Below are 19,405 nucleotides of genomic sequence, written 5' to 3' on the forward strand. Positions count from 1 at the left end.
CTTTTTGTAAAAAGTTAAATTTTAAATCAGGATCAACCTGAATAAGGACAATTGTCAAGTTCAATTTGAAAAACAATAAACTGTACAATTTATTTTACACAAAATTTTGTTACATTTCCTTATTCACTACCAACTTTTTTCTTGAATTATCAGAAAACGTCAGATTGCAGGCAATTTAGCAAAACAGTTGTTGAAATTTACCTATGCTCTGTCCTTGTGCCAGAGGTAAAAGAAGAAGTAGCAGGCTTACTATGAATAGAGTCTGAAAGGACATGACAGAGTCATGCAGACCATTTCTGTCCGCAAGCTTTGGACGGAATTTGATACTACCAATACAAGTGCATTCTCCAAGCAGTTCAAAGAATATTATTCTCTCTGCGTACATCACAGGGGCATGAAAATACCAGAATGAATCAATATTGACCTGTCACAGTAAAACAATGCACATGTCACACAGAAGATGAGCCTACATGACACCAGGAGATAATGGAAGAAATTGATGTAGGGGTGGGGGTACAAGGCTTATATTGGCGGCTGCATGAGCCAAAGTCCTAGTACGATGGACCTAAATGTCTTTAGCATATCTAAAACTTCTAATTCACTTCTGCCTGAAGTTTGAATCGAAGTCCTGGGGCTGCCTTGTATCGGAATGTCCCTGTCCAAATTTGCTGGTCAGTGTCTGTAAATTCACCATCGCCTTCCATCCTGAAAAAAACAATTTCATGGATTTATCAGTGATGAAAATGTTCCGAACTTGAAACTTTATCGATTATCAGTGATGAGATGTTACACACCCTTACTTTATACATCACCACACAGAACAAATTAAATCCAACCAATGCTATTCAGTACACTGCATTACCATTCATTGATTCAAGACCTACCAAGGTATGGCATCGAGGACAAGCTGACTCTGCCCCCAAGGAGGTCATGTATCATACTCCTAAGAAAGATGTCCAACCATCCAGTCTGATCTGTAGAGGAATTCATTTACAGATTTGTGGTTGACGAGAGACACCAAAGGTGGTTAAACTTACCTATTTTCAACAAACTGTCCATCATAAAACGAGCCATTAGGCCAGGTATATTTTCCAATACCATGATATTGGTTGTTCACGAAATCTCCCTCATAGAATGCGCCAGACGGCAGTTCCATTCGCCCTTGTCCTTCCATCTTGTCTGCGACCCAGGTTCCGTGGAAGTGCTGACCGTCTGCGGTGAAGTGAGACCCCGCGCCAGATCGTACAATGCTGCCATCTTCAAGTTGGACGTACTCTCCGTCGTAACGGTCGCCATTAGGAAACATGTAGATGCCTTTCAAGATGACTGGGACATCATCCTCAGTCCCTTTCTTCTTATCCTTCTTAGCTGGAAATTGAAATACATCAGTAGGTTTGGTTTTGAAATCTTGACACAGCTACAGACCCCCCCCCCATTCATTTTTCAAATTAAGAGGGCTGTATTCTATTTCTTTCATTATCTCGACCTAACAGTGAAAGCTCAGCAGTACATGGGTGCAGTATAGCCATCTCAGTGATCTGCTGGCTGATCTGTCATTTGACAAAAAATAAAAGATAAAAAATGTCTCAGAAGATCATAATTTCCTCGATTTTTGTTCTTTTGTCTTCAGTGAACACATCAGTGTTTGGTATCAATATAAAGAGAAAACATGATTTTACCTCCTGGCATAATGCAAATTTCTTTATCGGGTGTGGGAAAGGTGGAAACTTGGACAATGTGCAGAAATATTTACAACTTTCTGCTTTGCTTGGTGGTGGCCATTTTGTTGCCATGGTGACCCAGGTGTAGTCTGCAGGCTAGTTTTAAAAGTAATCAAATTAGTAACGGTAACGGCTATTTGAACGGTAAACGTGGCTCTTGAAATAAACTGTTGTTTATCGTCTAGCCAATACAACCGGTAATTTCCTTTTGGGTACCTCAAACTTAAAGAAATTGTAACATTTCAAAAACTTTAAATTCTCCTTACCTTAACTTCCGGTTAGAGAAAAAGCTGGTTATTGCAGTTTTAGACAGTTTCGTAAATATTCTCTAAATAATTTCTGCGCCTTACACAAAACCTCAAGAGCTTCAACATATCTGAGGTTTCACATTTAAGTCCTGAAAATACTATTTTTGTAATCAATTAGTTTAATCGACAGGATTTCTGATAGATACGAAACTGCGGTGTGAAGGTTATCCAGGTCGACGCCATTTCGCCGGTATCAATTTTGGGATGATTTTGCCCCAAAACATACCCAAAATGTTCCGTTCTTCGATTTTATTAAGGTCTGCCGTGAGGCAAAGATGCCTCCCAAAAAGCATAAGGACATATACGCAAAGAGCATTCATCGATTCCGTCAACAGAACAAGAAATATCAACAGGTAAAATAGGTCTGACTGCAGACTGCTGCAAGAAAAGCTTGAAAGGTAAAGAGTCAGAAACATCTTCAGAAACTTATACAACACTGAACAAGCATGCACCAGATGCAGTTATCATTGTCATGGCAATTCACAAATTGTGATGTTGCAGGCTATTTCTGCACCTGTCCAATGTTGCAAAAAGGTCTGAGCCAACATTACGTTCCAATTCTATTTTTCAGACTTTCGTCGACCAATCCGCATCAGTCCAGAATAACCTGGGGCCAGCAATTGTCATGTATCCGCTATTACAGTTCAGGTAAGGTTTACGAAGTGATGGTACAATTCATCATCGGTAATGTACACTTCCTCATTGTACTATGACTTTTGAACGTCATTATTTGTAAAAAAGTAAAAAGGGAACTTTACAAAGTTATTTTCATTTGACATAAAACTTGAATATTCAACTTCTGTCACTGAAGCTTTTGTTTTCTAAGACTCCTTAGAAATATTTTCCGAGATAATATATGACTATTCTCCAAGGAACTTTCAATATTGTCTCTATTTCTGTGCAGATGATCTCCCTACTCACCAAAAAATAGTCCTACCGGCCCTCTCGCCAACGATGGAGTTCGGTACGATCATTTCATGGGAGAAGAAGGAGGGTGACCAGTTGTCCGAGGGAGATTTATTGGCGGAGATTGAGACGGACAAAGCTACGATGGGATTCGAAACGCCGGAGGAGGGATACCTGGCAAAGATTATTATACCACAAGGAACGAAAGATATTCCTATCGGAAAGGTAGGCACTTTTCGAATAGAGTCAAAGCCGAAATTCAACCAACATCATGCTTATACTTGAAAAAGTGTAAAATATCAAAATCTAGAAGTGTACATTCTGAACATAAACATCAAATCCATTTGTCCGAGGGAAATAGTGCATTGATCTAATTTGAAGTATGATGAAAAGTTTTCAACAAAATCTATTGTTCCGTCTTTTAACCCTTTCAGTTGCTGTGCATCATAGTCGAAGAGGAAGGAGACGTGGCAGCTTTCCAAAACTTTCAAGCAACGGCAGCCGATGATGCGCTCATTGGCGGCGCCGCACCGAAACCGGCGGAACCTGCTGCACCTGCACCACCACCACCTGTAGCACCTGCACCGGCACAAGCTGCACCACCACCACCGACCCCAGTGGCTGCTCCAGCCGCACCTGTACCTGCTGCGCCCATTGCCGCACCCGTTTCGACGGGCGGAAGGGTTTTTGCGTCGCCACTGGCGAGGACGATTGCTTCAGAGAAAGGAATAGATCTCAGCGTAAGTACGAGGAAAATAAATTTTAATCGAGTTCGCTCCTTTGTATATAGAGGTGATCCAATCGGATCTTGTCATTACTGATTTCACCCTCGGACAAGAAGTCTGTTGTCACACATAGCCGCAATCATAATTGCTGGTCGCCGCGATTAAAATCACTCGTTTGTGCAGCGATTAATGAAGAGAGAGAGATTCAGCGATGTCATTACCGGTATGTTTCTGTCTCTTTCCAGTTGGTGCAAGGTACAGGCCCAGATGGACAGATCCGTGTCGATGACGTAAGAAACTTCGTACCGTCTGCCGCGCCTGGTGTGGCGGCGCCTGCGCCGGTTGTGATGCCACCTGGGGCCGCCTATGTTGATGTACCGATGTCCAGTATGCGGCAAACGATAGCCAAACGATTGGTGCAGTCAAAACAGACCATCCCGCATTACTATTTGAATGTTGACATACTTATGGATGATGTGCTAAAGTAAGTACTGTCAGACCTTTAGATTTGCCCCTAAGAAAAATTGTAATCGATTGAGTATTCTGTTGGCAGCAGATATACCAAGTGCTAATATGCCCAAGGCTAATAATGCATTGCGTCAGCCCTGGGCTTGTATTTTTCTGTAACCTGTAAATACTTTAGTTAATAAATCAAAATTATGTCTCAAAAAGAATATATATATACCAAGTCTTGATGTTATAGTCCCTTTAACATTCTTACACTTTTGTTGCAGCCTACGTAAGGAACTGAACGCTGAATTAGAAAAAGAAAACATCAAGGTTTCCGTCAACGACTTCATCATCAAGGCGGCTGCGTTGGCCTGCAGGAGAATTCCAGAGGCTAACTCGTCTTGGCAAGAAACGTTTATCAGACAGTGAGTATCGTTTGTGATAGTGGGCAAGTCACTTTGTATTGAAGGTTGTGAGGTATAATACAGAGTTCACATTGATGACTGCATGAATCTCATCAGAAGATATTTGACACTCGTGACCCCAGGTCCTTTCCGTTGACTGTTCCAGCTCCTGACCCGAGTGGATCAGATTCCGTTGTCTGAGCCCCGGAAATATTAAGACGTCTTTTGTCTCTTTTCCAGGTTTAACTCGGTCGATGTGAGTGTGGCTGTAGCGACAGATAATGGCCTCATCACGCCTATAGTATTTAATGCAGATAAAAAGGGATTATTGAGTATATCGTCAGATGTGATAAGCTTAGCGCAAAAAGCTCGGGAGGGAAAATTGCAGCCACACGAATTCCAGGTGAGGTCACGTCTCAAAATCAAAAAAGCCATTATTCTTATGACATTACGGCAGGCAAGACTACGTTATTTGCACAAAATGGCATCTTCTCAAGTGCGCTCTGTCCTTGCTCTGGTTGTGAACGCCCAAGTGATGGTCTCTGGCAGCAGCTTGGGAACCCCCTACACCACAAATATCCCACCTGTGTTGTTTTGCATCTGTCTCTATTTTTGAAACTCTTGTTTCAGGGAGGGACTTTCACCATATCTAACTTAGGCATGTATGGCATCAAAAGTTTCTCGGCAATTATCAATCCTCCCCAGGTAAGTAGCAATCATTGTTCGCTGCCCCGAGGCAAATCTTGCTGGGTATTTGATTTCGCTGATTTCAAGGGCATCATCGCTTAACCTTTGCAACAACCTGTGATCTGAGCATATTTGTACCTCGTGATAGAAACTGAGGCATCACCTCATCCTACTGTTTGTATCAAGAGGAAATTTACCAGATGCTTCATCTGGCCACAAGTCTTGTAAAACTTCCTTTTCAACTCCCAAACCTTTGCCCCTAGCACACTTGAATACAATTCTAGCTAGTGTGAGCTCAGCTAACTGAAGACTTGTGCACAGCATATTGAGTCCACGCTTTAAGCCTTTCTACAAATGAAAATACCCAAGAGATAAACATTGACCCTCTTCCTTTGTCCTTAAGCTCTAACCATTCTATAACCCTCCCACTCGTATTCCAGGCCTGTATCCTAGCTGTCGGCGCATCAAATCAAAGACTCATCCCGGATGAAAATGCAGCAGAGGGATACAGATCTGCAAGCGTTTTGGGTGCAACTTTGAGTTCGGACCATCGGGTGGTGGACGGGGCAGTCGGTGCTCAGTGGCTGGCAGAGTTTAAGAAATTCTTAGAAAAACCACAAACAATGCTGTTGTAATAAAAACTGTTGACTTAATCTGATATTACTATGTGGATATCTTGGTACAGCTAAGAAAATAAAGGCATGCTTGTGCTGCTTAGATGTTTAATGTGGTGAAGGACAACAGAGTCAACTCGTGATTATTTCCCTGCAGGTCGATCCTATGACTTGGTCTTTTGCTGTGAATACGAGTGTTCAGTGATTTCAAAGATTTTCTACAAACTGTGCAAAACAGTAACAGTTACAGAGACGATACTAGTCACAAAACTACGCAAAAGCTTTTCAAAATGACTGACATATAAAGTTGCTTATGAAGTATTCTTGATACCCATCATGATTTTTTTAGTACCAGAGTTTACCATGTTTATCTATTGATGTAATGGCCCAACTGGATAACCTTATGACATATTATTTGAAATAATAAGGGCAGTCAAAATCATTGGTGAACAAAATAACGGTGGTTGTGATGAATATATTTGGATCCAAAATAATTGTAGTTGCATCTACTGGGTGAGGATGCTGGTTTTGGGCAGGTAAGAATAGCTTTTTGGAATGCTCCCTGGAGCATTGATGGACAATTGGGGGGGGGGGGGTTATGTGTTGACTTCCAGTCTAAAAAATGTGAATAGCAGCTGTACATAATGTGTTATGTATGAGAAAGAAGAAGAGAAATAAGGTAAACTACAAGCCCTTCTCCTGTAGTTAGAGTTTTGAGGTGAACGCCAGGCAGTCGTTCGGTTTTTGGTACCGGTAATTAAGTAGGTTGTCTTGGAGACTACTGCCGTGGAGTCCCAGAGTTTTGTAGCCAGGGTGGTGTCCTTGGGCCAATATTCCTCCCTATTCTTCATCGGGAGCAGGTCTGAAGCGCATGAGCTGGTGTCTGGTCAGCTACACATTCACATTGAGCAGAGTCTTTGAAGGTGTTTCTTAAAGCAGCAGTACCCTGTTCAAGTTGGAAGATTGTCACCTGTTTCTTCCCCTCTAGCTGGGTGATGTTGTCAGCCTGGGGGTTGTGAAAGCCCTTCCATCTGTCAACAAATGATCAAATAAATGTGCTCTATCTGGCGTGATAAACCTATGTATATTAATGTATTTAATTTGTCATGTTAAGTTTTTAGAAGTAAATAAATAATGTGTGTGTATACAGCAGTCACCGATGATTGTTTCTTTTTAGAATTTCGTACATGGCAATATTTATATTTCCTGTTTATCAGGGCTTTGACATGTAATGATTGGCAAGGCTAGGCCCCAATAGGACCAATGAATTGATCAATGAAGGTGTGGTGACAGAAGTCCACCGAACTGGTTGTGACAGACTGGCAAAATTGTTTCATCACAGAACCAGGGCATTGATGTACCAAAGTGCTCACTAAGTCAAAATCTCGTTGACAAACTGTTCTTTTGTCTCTGGAAAGTTCACCTAGCAAAGACATGGAAGGATATGTGTGAAACCGTGGATTTGACTGGAGGAAGGTTACAATACTGATTGTGAAAACCAGGACACACTTCGTCTCAAGACCTGGACTGGCTGTGACTAATCACATCATACAGAAGTGGATTTGACTGGAGGAAGGTTACAATACTGATTGAGACAACCAGAGGACACACTTCGTCTCAAGACCTGGACTGGCTGTGACTAATTACTTCATACAGAAGTGGATTTGACTGGAGAAAGGTTACAATACTGATTGAGACAACCAGGACACACGATCGCCTCAAGACCTGGACTGGCTGTGACTAATCACATCATACAGAGAAGTGGATTTGACTGAAGGAAGGTTGCAATACTGATTGAGACAACCAGGACACACTTCGTCTCAAGACCTGGACTGACTGTGACTAATTACTTCATACAGAAGTGGATTTGACTGGAGGAAGGTTACAATACTGATTGAGACAACCAGGACACACTTCGCCTCAAGACCTAGACTGGCTGTGACTAATCACTTCATACAGAAGTGGATTTGACTGGAGGAAGGTTACAATACTGATTGAGACAACCAGGACACACTTCGTCTCAAGACCTGGACTGACTGTGACTATTACATTATACGGAAGCCCTACAGGGCATAGTAATCTTGACCCTCCATGTATTGACATAGCTCAGCTTCAAAGGTGGGGGCAATACCACTGGGAGTTCAGTATGGAGCATAGTATGTCAACAACACCTCCACCGTCTTCGGTCCGTGATGATCCTGTCCAGTTCCTACAAGAATAGACTCCTGGGCCAATCTATTTCACCATCCTTATCATATCTCCTTATGTACTTGGCAACAGGACGAGGTCAGTTCACTGTGTCTAGAGTGTCTTGAAGAGTTGCCCAAATCTTCATGACACTCTCCAGGTTCGGTCTCCAGCTGTATGTACCAAGGTTTTCCCTATGTTCTCTTCCCTTGTGGGTTCCATGTGAGAGCTTGTAAGGTATTATGCTGGAACTGGCAAACTGGAAAGAATATCCTAAGAGGCAGCAGTAATAGAAAGTCCTCCACGAAAATGGCATTAACAAACACATATCAGTGACTGTTACAGCCAGGACATGGGTGGGAAGTTCCCAACCACATCGGCTGTGACGGCCATGCAGGGTGTCATTGGTGGAAAGTTGCGACTGCAGGAAGAAGTTCAGCACCAAACTGCCCGTGACTAGCAAATACTTTTACTCCGGTTTTGTACAGGAAGGCCTAGTGTAAATGTACATGGAGATTTAAATAAAAGCATTTGCAAGTCTTTATTCATATCACCCAGTGGCTGTCACTGTAGGAAGCCAACTGAGACAAACAGACGGTACTTCACCACAGGACACTGGCATACTATGACTGGGACTGCAGGAAGTTCCCAACCACATTGGCTGTGACAACCAGGCAAGGACACGGTGAAGTTGTGACGAGGCACAAGGGCATGTTGACATCATTTCCAGGAGCTTGAGGGTATATTTCATTGCCAGGATATAAGGGTGGAAAGGCATCACAAGCAGTGGTGGATGCCAGGTGTGGCGTTTATACCATGACACCAGACAGGGGAGAACCCAAATCAAGACAGCCAGCCACCCAGGCCAAATCTGTGGTGACGGGACAAGGTGGTCAATGCCAGCTGGACTCTTCTGCAGTCTTATTTCGTCTTCTGAATCGTCTTTACTCTTACTGGGCGAGAGGACGAGGTCTGTCCACTGCGTACCGAGTAGAGCCAGCCTGAAAACCATACATAGTCATACGATGAATTTGAAGTTATGCCTGTGCATGACATTATTGGAGGAGGCCAGGGGCGTTGGAACAAGCAGCATTATTTCATGGAAAGAGGGGACTTCCCCCACTTCTGTCTGTCCACGGCAGCCATGTCCACTTACTGGCCCATCCCATCAACCCGTCATTGCTTGTGGACATGACACTAGCATTTAATTTTCGCCTCTGTGATCCAGACACTGGGTGATATGAATAAACACTAGTAAATGCTTTTACTTCTATTTTGTACAGAAATGCCTAGTGTAAATGTACGTGAAGTTTTAAGTAAAAGCCTTTCCTAGTCTTTATTCATATCACCCAGTGTGTCAATGATACAGGACCGGACCAAGCGTATCCTATAAAGAGGGATCTAGAGTATTCTTCAAACTCTACAAAATCAATGAAAACGCCTTCAATTCGTTTATTATTTTATTGACATCTACATTTACATTTACATGTACATGTTATATCTTTTTACAAAATTCAGTATTGACACAATTTAGCCAGTACAGAGACTGGCAATAGGACTGTTGTACATGTAGTAGGCCTATGTGTGACAGACGCACTTCAATGAGCTCAACAGTGTCAACACAGTATTCTTTATTTTCTAAGCCAGTGTTACCAGATCTAGGAATTTAGAGCTTGGGGGTTTAAGGGCCTAGCTTTATTTATTTGGGGTATTTTTAGATTGGTTCTTACAGGGTAATTCAGTAGTCGGCCTATTTCCTTTGTGATTCTAATATTGGGTGTAGGCCTACGTGGGTTCTCCCTGCCTGTGTTCTGGGCCATTTGACCAGTTCATGTCCGTGTGAGAGGTTTAAAATATATATCTATATCATTTACAGAAGTGTCATAAGTTATTGCTCTGAAGAAGAAAGTCGATTGTCATCCGGAAGAAGCAGTTTGTCTGTCCCGGGCTACACCAGCACAGAGTTACATGTACACGGCCACTTACATGTACGTCACTCTCTTACAATGTTGCAGTAAACTGTCACAACAGGTTTTAACATGAACGAAACCAGTATGCAGCTGCGTGATAGTTAAACTACATCAAGTTCTCAAAACAGCAGATCTCAATGGAAGGACGACACTCAGTATCCACTGACTAACAGACTGAAGACTTCAATTTTACGTACAGATCATACTTCAGACTCTTTGCAGAAGTGAAGTAACTTTTCTTAAGATTTAGTCCAATAAAAAACAAATCCACATCCAGCTGAGCAATATAGTATCCACAATCCTGGGCCTAATTTCAATCTGATTCGTTCCCATCCAGCAAAACCGCCTCCTCACACTGGCACGGGCAATGAGGTAGCAACGAGCGGTAGGATTTCTGACGTCTTGAGTCTCCAGTTGTCGATATGCTTCGAGACCTTGCACCAGGCTTCTCCGTGATGAGGCTCAATCACTGTGCACCTCTTCAGGACCTCGTCTTGCTGTTCCTGTACAATGGAAAAGAATTACTCAGAATATTTCAAGGAATACGAGTGTATAAGAGAAGTAAATATGATGGAGACCACGTTGTCATATCATATCATTTCCAGGCGTCGTAATCCTATAGGATTTTTGCCGGAGGTATGGAGCCCACTATAGGCTACTGCCCACCTATGTGGGATCTTTTACTTGCCCTGGCATAGACACTCAGGTACAAGGGACCACGGCTTTTAGTCTCATCCGACAGACCCTCGAGTATTTCATACGTTGTACGTGTTGTGAACAGCCAGGAATTTTAGTTTCCTGAAAGCCACGCCGGTTCATCCAGAAATACAATCCTGGGCTCTCGGCAATCTTAGCCACATTACATGCAGACTCAAGACAAGTCTCTTGACGTAGCTTGATCACATTCAACTATAAATACTTTTAACAGAGGCCCTTTTTTCATCAATTGAAGACCTTCTTTTGGGCCACGACTGTGGAGAGTGAACTCGCTCCAATTTTTGTTAACAGAACCTACCTCTGCGCCATGCATCAGCTCGAACTTATAGAAATTCGACCAAGCGTCTCCGGAGTCCTGGTCGAGCTTGACCGTCCGTGTGAACCATTCTCTCGCCTTATTGATCTTCCTTTCTGCCCAGAACAATTTCGAGACCGCCAACAGAACGTGGGGATCGTGCTCGCACTTCTTCAGGGCGTCGACGGATTTTGTTTTCCTCTGCGGCCTGGCCTCCATGAAGATTGCCTCTGCCCAAAGAATGCCTGACGAGCCACATTCTTGCATTGCTGGAATGAAATGTTTGCTGGTTACCGAATATTAAACCTTTGGGGCCTGAATTTATTTTCTGAAGAAAAGTTTCCTCAACTTTCACAAGCTACACAGAAAAAAACCTGGTGAAAAACGGAGCGATATGAGCTTCACAGCCCTCCAAAGAGGCCAGAGCTGCAGCAGAGCCATCTATACTAAGATTGACACACTACACTTTAATGTGTATTCAATACAATGAGAATGGTTCAATCTTGGCCATCATGCCGTGCGGCAAGACCCAGCCCCAACAGGTTAAAACTAGAGCAAAACAACCCATTGCATATTCCTCTGATGGCATTCATTAATGAATAAGCGAGAAAACAAAACATTGAACGAAATCAGCAGTGAAACACTTCACTTATATACGTGGGAGTTTTGAACAGCCCAGTAAAAACCCAAGGCAGGAAGAGCAGTGTCCCCATTCACGTACAAAGTACTCTCCAAAACCTTGCAGACTTCAAGAGGAGGAGACCATTGGCAGGAGGACAATGCAGGCATCGTTTTAGCACCACTGAACCCTGGACGAATTAGAAACCCACCTTTTGCCATCAAAGTTTGACCAATGTTCTTGAGACCTCCTCGGTTCTCAACCCGCACCGCCTCGAGCCAAAGCTCCGGAGAATGAGGGTTCTTCAACCGTGCTTTCTCTAGGATGGACCGGGCTTTCGTGATGTTCCCACTTCGTTCCTCTAATCGCGACAGAAGAAGCCACAGAGGAACGGCAGCCGGACACTTTTTCAACTGAAAAGAATCAAGAAATTTATGAGACTTTATCAAGAATTATAAATTTTCAAGTTATGGTAAAGGCGTCAGATTCATAATCTATGATTAACAACGTGATCTTGAAAAGAGGGTCAAATTAAAACCTGTATGATGTGTGATGTGCTCTTGCCTGGAGTACCTACCATAAAATTTTCACTGGAACGGGTTATCATTTCAAGACATATCACACTTTTTATGATGCATCAGTTTGGCCGACTGGTGGCCAAGCCAAATTCAGATCACGCTGAAACTTTGTGGCCGATATCATCTGGCGCAGGGGTACATGTGTACAGAGTTTCAACTCAATAGCCCTAACGGTTACCAAACGTGACCACTGAATAGCTCCAGCTGTTACAAAAATCAAAATGCTAACAGAAGGTCACCCACAACCTCCTTGCGCTGAATATAGAGAGAAAGGGGTCAACTATCTCAGAAAAAGGTATATAGAACCTACCCCTTGGTTGTAAGCAGCTCTAGCTCCATTCAGATCCTTCTGCTGCTCATCAATCTGGCCTTTCATCATCCAGAGCTGAAAAAGAGGCAAGACTAACAATAAGTAATTGTCACAACATCCCTATTTTCTGAGCTTCTCTTATGTGTTTGTCAGTTTGCACTGAGTTTCCCCGTTTTTTTTTTAGACCTTGCTCAAAAACCAGTTTAATTCGGTTGTTTTTCTATGCTCCAATTGGACGATTTTTCATGTGGTCATCAATTGAACCAATCAGATTTCTAGTTTAATATATGGCTCAAAGTCCTCAACATTTCCACTACGACACCTTTTGCGACATTCACTGAGTTAAAACTGACCTCACAGAACTTCTTTCTTCTGTGCCATCAGTCCTTACCCTTGTGGATCAGCAGACGGCCTGTAAATATCTCCATTTTAAGACAAATTTCGTGTTATATTTACCTTTGGAAAGTCTGGGTAATGTTTGACCGACTCCTCGAGCAGTTCCTGTGCCTTCTTCATATCATTCAAACACCACTCGAGCTTCACAGACTTCATCATCACACGAGCCGTGGGGGCGCTCGATCGCGCCTTCTGCAGCAGACGCCGCGCCCGTTCAAACTCATTATTCTCGCTCTCGAGTTTGACGGCAGCCAACCAGATCTCTTCGCTGTTCGGATTGGCCTGGAAGGCTAACGCTAGGATGCTTCTTGCCGCTGGTACGTCATTCTGAAAATAAGAACCAGTTGTTCAGTTTCTTGACAAGCTTGGAAAGTTTGGTGCGGGAACTGCCGATGAACATGAGAAACCATGCAGGAAACCACACGGTTTTCACAGGCGTTGGATAAATTTTGAGGTGAGATACTGGCTCAGCAATGGTAACTGACCAGAAGGCCTGTGGAGAGGGAACAGACCTTAGGCTTGGATCGGAACTGGGCTGAAAGAGTTGAGAAACAGAGCGACTTGTGATGAACTATTCCTCCCTGGACAAAACCATGGCAAAAACCTTTATAATAACCTGCAATAATTACTTACATGTAACCTTAATGACCAAATAAAACTGCAGAGACAAAACTGTACTAAATTAAACTACTCACTGCCATCCATTTGGACTTTGCGCCCATAAGCCACAGGACTTCAGCCTTTGGGCAATGAGCCACGGCCCTCTGCAGCAGAGCCTCAAGGGAGTCTCGGGTTCCGTGATTCTTCTCAAAATAGGCCGCTCTCAGCCAGATGCTTTTCTTGCTGGCGAATTCTTGCAGGGCAAACGCGTAAATTGCCCTAGCACATTCGACGGCCCCGTTGGTGGCACACTAGAAAAGAGATGTATAAAGATTTTTGGACAGGATGAACAAAGCAAAGAGCTAAGCAAGCAATATTTAATGAAACTGACATGACTGCTTTGTGCATTTACAATGTGGCTTGCATGGGGTTTGGATGGGAGGCTAACATATCAGGTCCTACCAGTCTCAGTGATCAAAATATCAGGTAGAAAAGGGTTGATTTCTGTGTCGCACAGTCTTGGCAACAGATTAAGCTATAAATATCATTTCGAAGTTTTCTCAAACTTACACTTTCTGCGTCTTCCATCCATGTGTGTTTCCTATCTTCATCCTCAATACCCACACTGATAACTGATTGCCTGGAAAAAACAAAGCAGACAGCTTTTCAAAGCCTGGTCTACATTTGTTTACAAACATCAGTGAACTTTCTCTTTGGTGATGGTAACGAAAAGTTTGGTGCGGTGGGCCAGAGTTCGCAACAACGTTTTCTCAAGGTATGGTGGTACCTCTGATATTCAAGAACTTTTACCAGTGTGCAACACAAGGTAGGGTGGCCAACAATTAATAGAAACCCTTTACAAAATTCGAGAGCAAGGTAGGGTGGCTCTTCCAAGGTAGAGTGGTAAGCTGTCAACGTAGTCGTAGGGTGGGATGCCGTGACAAATGGCCTTGCGGAGAACATTGCAGGTGTGTAAAATGAGATCAACAAGGACTTTTTTCGCAACATATCAACGTAAACAACTCACACAATCTCCTGACAGGTGTTGATACTTCCCGCCTTCTCGCAATCCTCCGCATCTTTGATCCACTGATCGCGGTTGATCTCAACCATGTTCGCTCGCAACGACTGCAGCGCTGGAGGGAGAAATATTCAACGATTATATTTTCTCTCCTAACACTTTCCCTTTCGAGGGTTTGGGCAGTGTACCATGCCCCTGGCCTGCACCCTGTATAGACAGGGCAGCCTAGATCCCAACTTGGTTTAGGAAAGGTTTCAATGTGAAATAGCCTGAATGCAGGCGAGGTCTTTGAAGAATTAGTGCAGTGCTGCCATCTGGTTTTTTCAGGTGTAACCGCCCAAAAAACTACAGAAACTATGGTGAAAGATAGAACTTTGGGAAACTGTTGCAGTACAGATTACTGTGGGTCAGTAGTAGTAGTAGTAAGCAGAGTACAGACCAGGTACATACCATGTGCAGTTGCAAAAGTGTTGATAAAATGGGCCACAATATTATAAAAATATCAAACAGGGCCTACCTCTGGCAATGATCTTCTCCACCATGTGTATATTTCCATTGGCTTCCTCCAACTTTGCGGCAGTGATCCAAATCTGTCGATCCGTTGGAATGTTCTCTCTCGCCTTGTTCAAGACTTTACGTGCATTTTCGTACGTCTCGAGCCGCGCAAGGGCCAACCACAACTGGAAAGAAACAGGAAATCTTTCAGATAACATAGTGTTTCTTCCAGATGAAATAGAAGGGCGCAGAACCTTGCCCCACAAGAAGTTCTCCCTGCCTTTTTTAGAACAGCTAATGCATTTTCTAATACAGAAGGGCGCAAACTTGACCATGCTAACGATGACAACAAAGTAGGCTATGCATGGATAACATCACGTTCAGCGGACACCTCTCTACTAAGGACACCAGTTTGGTGCCGAATTCGTTGTTTCCATTCAAGTTGACCATATTAGATCAGGATATCTCTCGAGCTTTTGCATATTCTGACAGATCTTACCTCCACACTTGTCGGACAGCACTCGACCGCTCGACTCAACATAATCCTGGCGTCTGTCTCATCCTCCAGCTCCACAGCGGCCTTCCACAGTCTAACAGAGTTTGGAATATTCTCAAGCGCTAGAAGGGAAAGAAGGAAAGAAATGGGTGAGGAACACCATTGCTCAGTGAGTATGACTTAGAGATTAGATTTTGAGCATAAAACAGCAACATTTCACCCCACTTGAGCAAATGTAACCCCATCTTACAGTACCGTTTTCGAAAGTTTACACAAAGAATTCATTTTACGAACCTTTCCTGAACACTCTCTTCTTTGGCTTTAATTCCATTTCCAGATCGGCGGCTTTGATCCAGATTCTGACCGAGTGGGGTATCTGTCGGACTGCCTGTGTCACGACTGCCTTGGCTTGATCTCCTGGCTGGAAGAAATAACCAATACAGTGTAACCTCACTTAGCGGACACCTCATTAGCAGGACAACCTCTCTTAATAGACTGTGTGGTTCTGGTCCCAAATGGGTCATTTCTACATTATTTGACCTCTGTCAATGACCTGACGTCAATCAGGTAACCCAGATACCATAATTAGGTCACAACAATAGAAGTTTGATATTTTCTACAAAAGTGTGCTGACATGTTCAAGGTATGTTATGTATTCAGTATTCTTAAGAGGTTTTCCCTTCCCTGACGAAGAAAAATTTCTTTCTCCACCAAAAATCTAAAAATATAATTGGTGTGGCCTTACCATGAGCCTGGCAGCCTCCAACCAGATGTCCTCACTCTTCACACACTCCTCACAGCCCTTCATGATAAGATTCCTAGCTGTCTGGAGCTTGCCTGTGACCTCTTCAAGACGAGCCGATGCAATCCACGCAGGCGGATGCTTGGGATTCGTCTCGCGGACCGAGCGGAGGAGCAAGCGTGCCTTCTTGACGTCGTTTATATCACCGCCGTGATTTGGGATCATAGATTGTAGATCAGTCAGGTAGCCTTTTGGGTCAACTACTGTCTGTCCACTGACGGAGTCAGAAACCTACGAAAATGTTGAAATCAATCAAAATTGAACCAAAAGGCATGCAATTATGGTAAATTACATCAATTAGATATGTTACAGACCAGATACTTTTAACAACAATGAGTTGCGTCATGCTCCAATTCTAATCTACGTTAGATTTGGTAACGTATGTATTTACTCTGTGCCAAATGTGATATTTAAAGAAACGACTTCTACATCTCAAAACTGTGCTGAATTCATTTCTTGATCAGTGCCACCCTGCTGGAGAGGCTGAACTTTACTGAGTTATGGGGTCTTCCTTTGGCGCAATGCAGAAACATCAAAGACTGACCTCATAAGTCGGGCATTTTGTTCACCACAATTAAAGAGCTCCACCACCAGGGGGCGCTGATCAGGAAGAGACAAATTTGCCGAGTGCGATATAATCAATACGGTTCAAGTTGATTTTTAACTGAAATATACGCACCTGTGTTAACTTGATGTCCATCAACGTGTTCCTGGCCTGGCCAATCTTCTTCATATCAATATCGGCTTGAGGAGTTCCGGTACCCGGGAAGGGGGACACCAGGCCACCATATCTCTGCTCCATCACATCCATGGCAGTCGTGGTTTCACCAGACATGGCTGCTTGGTGTAACACTGAGTCAGGCACTGGAGTGTATCTGTAAGATACAGCAGAACCTCACTTAAAGGGGGTACGCCGTTCGTAATTATTTGTGGTCCAGGATAATAGAAATGCAGTTACACACAATGCCATAGTCCAGTTATCATGTATCCAAATTTGCTGAAACTTGGTATGTATAGTATTTGTATATCTGTCTACACAACAACAATGTTGAAATTTATATTCAGCACGTGTTAACGCAATTTCAAATTTTCAAATTCAATTACAAATTTCTAATTTTTAATGAACGCAAGGCCTTTAAAGGTAAAAGATGGTTCAAGGTAATTAAGACATAAACAACTTACTTCTCTTTTCGAGGATTTCGCTGTTTTTTCGTTCTGGCGTCGCCAACTTCTGGGATGTTCACCCATTCTTCTGATGAGACTTGCGCCAATTCTCGCTGAAATTCAAGTATAATCCAAGGTTTAGATGATTAAAAGCCTTGTTTTTCCCAGCAATTCAAGAAACTAATTTTTGGGGTAAATTAGCCAAATCCTAGAAATTCATGAAATTTTAATTCATGGAAGTAAGGTAGAATGGGGTAATTGTAGCCCCGGTTTAATTGTAGCCCTTGCCTATGATATTGATTGATATCCCCACGCATCATACAATGCAGGGGCTACAAATAAACCGGGGCTACAATTACCGCATTCTACCTCATAATGGTCCCTGATCTTAGCAGAAGGTTTTCAACTCACCTTCAAATCGGAAAACTGCTGCTGGATCTTTGGACGTTCCTGACGATATTTCTCCAGCTCCTCCTGAAGCCGCGCCTCTCGTCGCTCTTTTCGCTTCTCCTCCATCCGTTTATCGATCGCTTCGTAAATTTGGTCAGCTTCCTCGTCGTCTTTATCATAAGGATCTTTACCGCACAAACTTCCACCGAAACCTGTGAACTGGAGGACGAAGGGAACTTGGAATTCATTGCCAAATGATGTGATTTTAAAACAGCTCGTTTGAGTAAACGTAAAATACCAAAAGGATCGTTGGAATTGCAAATTTTCAACTTTAGTAGAACCTGCCGACTTGTTGTGACTTAAATAGATAACTTGTTGACTAGAAATCGAACCTGAACCAACACAAGTTCTCCACCAGCATCTTTCTTACCTCATCATAATTTGCTTCATTCAAATCTTCATCATCGTCTTCATCATCGTCTTTTTTCTTCTTCGGTGGCGCGTGACGGTCATCCCTGTGGGCGAGACGCAGACAAAGAGATATACAACAAGTAACTTTTCAAATCAAATCAAATCAAAATTTAAAATAAAATAAAATCGAATCGTTGTCTTGTGTTTCAGCTAATGAGCTCAATTCTGAAAAATATTGAAAACAGAAACCCTCCCATGCACTTTCAGCACCTCTGAGGCAAAAAGTCAACAAAATGTGAATCCATACAAATTTACTTACGAGATGTCATCAGCATCCCTGGCTGGACCGATATCAGATCGGGTGGTGAAACCTGTAGCTCTGGAAAGGAAAGACTTTGGATTTAGTAAAATAAAAACAATACCGTAATTCAAAAGAACAACCTGGTGGAAAATGTATCAATCATGTGGGCCACGGGTCGGGATTGTGTCACATTGTGTGTGGCAAGCCAGAGATCACGTATCTCAGGCAAGGATTGACCTGCATACGGATAGCCCGGCCTATACTCTAATTTACTTTGCTCTAGATTTTCAAAAGGACTGAGCGGTGCCGTGGTCAACAACATAGCAGGTGCTCACAGGGAGGAACCTTTCTTTGTTTTGCCTCTGCTACACAGTACTTTGTGTGTGTAAATTCACCATTTCAATTTATCGGATAAAATAAAATCTATAATCGGACACTACTTGACACCCGATATCTCAAAAGTGGGAGACAGCAGCAACTAAATTTCAGGACATATGAATTTTGTGTATATATATCTTCATGCCTACCCTCTTCCTAGACCGGGAACATAACCAAGTGGAGCTGGGAGTCCAATAAACTCCTTCTTTCTCTTCGAAACCATTGACTGGACCGCCATCTTGTGCGTCGGCTTTGCGTACTCCTCTGTGCGGAAACTGGCCTGCAGATTACCATAGATCTGCAAAGGTTTCGTGGCGGGAAATTTAAATTCAGGCCACGTGGTTTTAACCACTTGTCGTCTAATTATGCAATTCCAGGATAATTGCAAGTTACTGGCGGTGGCGCCCTCTAAGGTCGAAAGATCGACAGATTTTTCTTTAACAACAGTTGTGAAGAAAAA

General features: G+C 43.0%; 3 protein-coding genes across 3 annotated transcripts; 1 reads left to right on the top strand and 2 right to left on the bottom strand.

Moving 5' to 3' along the window:
• Positions 1-116: 116 nt before the first annotated feature.
• LOC135502899 (MORN repeat-containing protein 2-like) lies at positions 117-1,782 on the bottom strand. The gene is made up of 3 exons (XM_064796087.1): positions 1,680-1,782; positions 1,038-1,368; positions 117-705 (listed from the first exon to the last, which is right to left on the bottom strand). Exons 1-3 carry the CDS (start codon positions 1,687-1,689, stop codon positions 594-596), a joined length of 453 nt encoding a protein of 150 aa, XP_064652157.1. The 5' UTR covers positions 1,690-1,782; the 3' UTR covers positions 117-593.
• A 415-nt stretch (positions 1,783-2,197) lies between these two features.
• Positions 2,198-6,950, top strand: LOC135502897 (dihydrolipoyllysine-residue acetyltransferase component of pyruvate dehydrogenase complex, mitochondrial-like). The gene is made up of 9 exons (XM_064796085.1): positions 2,198-2,382; positions 2,601-2,677; positions 2,934-3,160; positions 3,370-3,675; positions 3,906-4,144; positions 4,395-4,535; positions 4,755-4,917; positions 5,145-5,219; positions 5,642-6,950. The coding sequence occupies exons 1-9, from the start codon at positions 2,234-2,236 to the stop codon at positions 5,834-5,836; spliced, it is 1,572 nt and encodes a 523-aa protein (XP_064652155.1). The 5' UTR covers positions 2,198-2,233; the 3' UTR covers positions 5,837-6,950.
• Positions 6,951-9,449: 2,499 nt separating this feature from the next.
• On the bottom strand, positions 9,450-19,199 carry LOC135503249 (pre-mRNA-processing factor 6-like). The gene is made up of 18 exons (XM_064796726.1): positions 19,095-19,199; positions 18,586-18,645; positions 18,286-18,370; positions 17,877-18,074; positions 17,484-17,578; positions 16,981-17,176; positions 16,245-16,532; positions 15,794-15,920; positions 15,503-15,621; positions 15,026-15,188; positions 14,515-14,623; positions 14,058-14,127; positions 13,583-13,798; positions 12,948-13,214; positions 12,492-12,566; positions 11,815-12,016; positions 10,988-11,253; positions 9,450-10,475 (listed from the first exon to the last, which is right to left on the bottom strand). Exons 1-18 carry the CDS (start codon positions 19,181-19,183, stop codon positions 10,323-10,325), a joined length of 2,778 nt encoding a protein of 925 aa, XP_064652796.1. The 5' UTR covers positions 19,184-19,199; the 3' UTR covers positions 9,450-10,322.
• Positions 19,200-19,405: the final 206 nt, after the last annotated feature.

The sequence above is a fragment of the Lineus longissimus genome, chromosome 19, assembly GCF_910592395.1.
Source record: "Lineus longissimus chromosome 19, tnLinLong1.2, whole genome shotgun sequence".
Classification (NCBI taxonomy): Eukaryota; Metazoa; Nemertea; class Pilidiophora; order Heteronemertea; family Lineidae; genus Lineus; species Lineus longissimus.

Bases quoted from the DNA above. Each gene is read 5' to 3' on its own strand.
- LOC135502899 (XM_064796087.1), bottom strand. The intron at 706-1,037 runs GTAAGTTTAACC...TGTTTTTTTCAG, and splicing joins GGACAGTTTGTTGAAAATAG to GATGGAAGGCGATGGTGAAT.
- LOC135502897 (XM_064796085.1), top strand. From the start codon at position 2,234: ATGATTTTGCCCCAAAACATACCCAAAATGTTCCGTTCTTCGATTTTA. The intron at 3,676-3,905 runs GTAAGTACGAGG...GTCTCTTTCCAG, and splicing joins AGAAAGGAATAGATCTCAGC to TTGGTGCAAGGTACAGGCCC. The intron at 4,918-5,144 runs GTGAGGTCACGT...CTCTTGTTTCAG, and splicing joins TGCAGCCACACGAATTCCAG to GGAGGGACTTTCACCATATC.
- LOC135503249 (XM_064796726.1), bottom strand. From the start codon at position 19,183: ATGGCGGTCCAGTCAATGGTTTCGAAGAGAAAGAAGGAGTTTATTGGA. The intron at 18,646-19,094 runs GTAGGCATGAAG...TTTCCTTTCCAG, and splicing joins GTTCCCGGTCTAGGAAGAGG to AGCTACAGGTTTCACCACCC. The intron at 12,567-12,947 runs GTAAATATAACA...CCTCTTTTTCAG, and splicing joins ATTACCCAGACTTTCCAAAG to CTCTGGATGATGAAAGGCCA.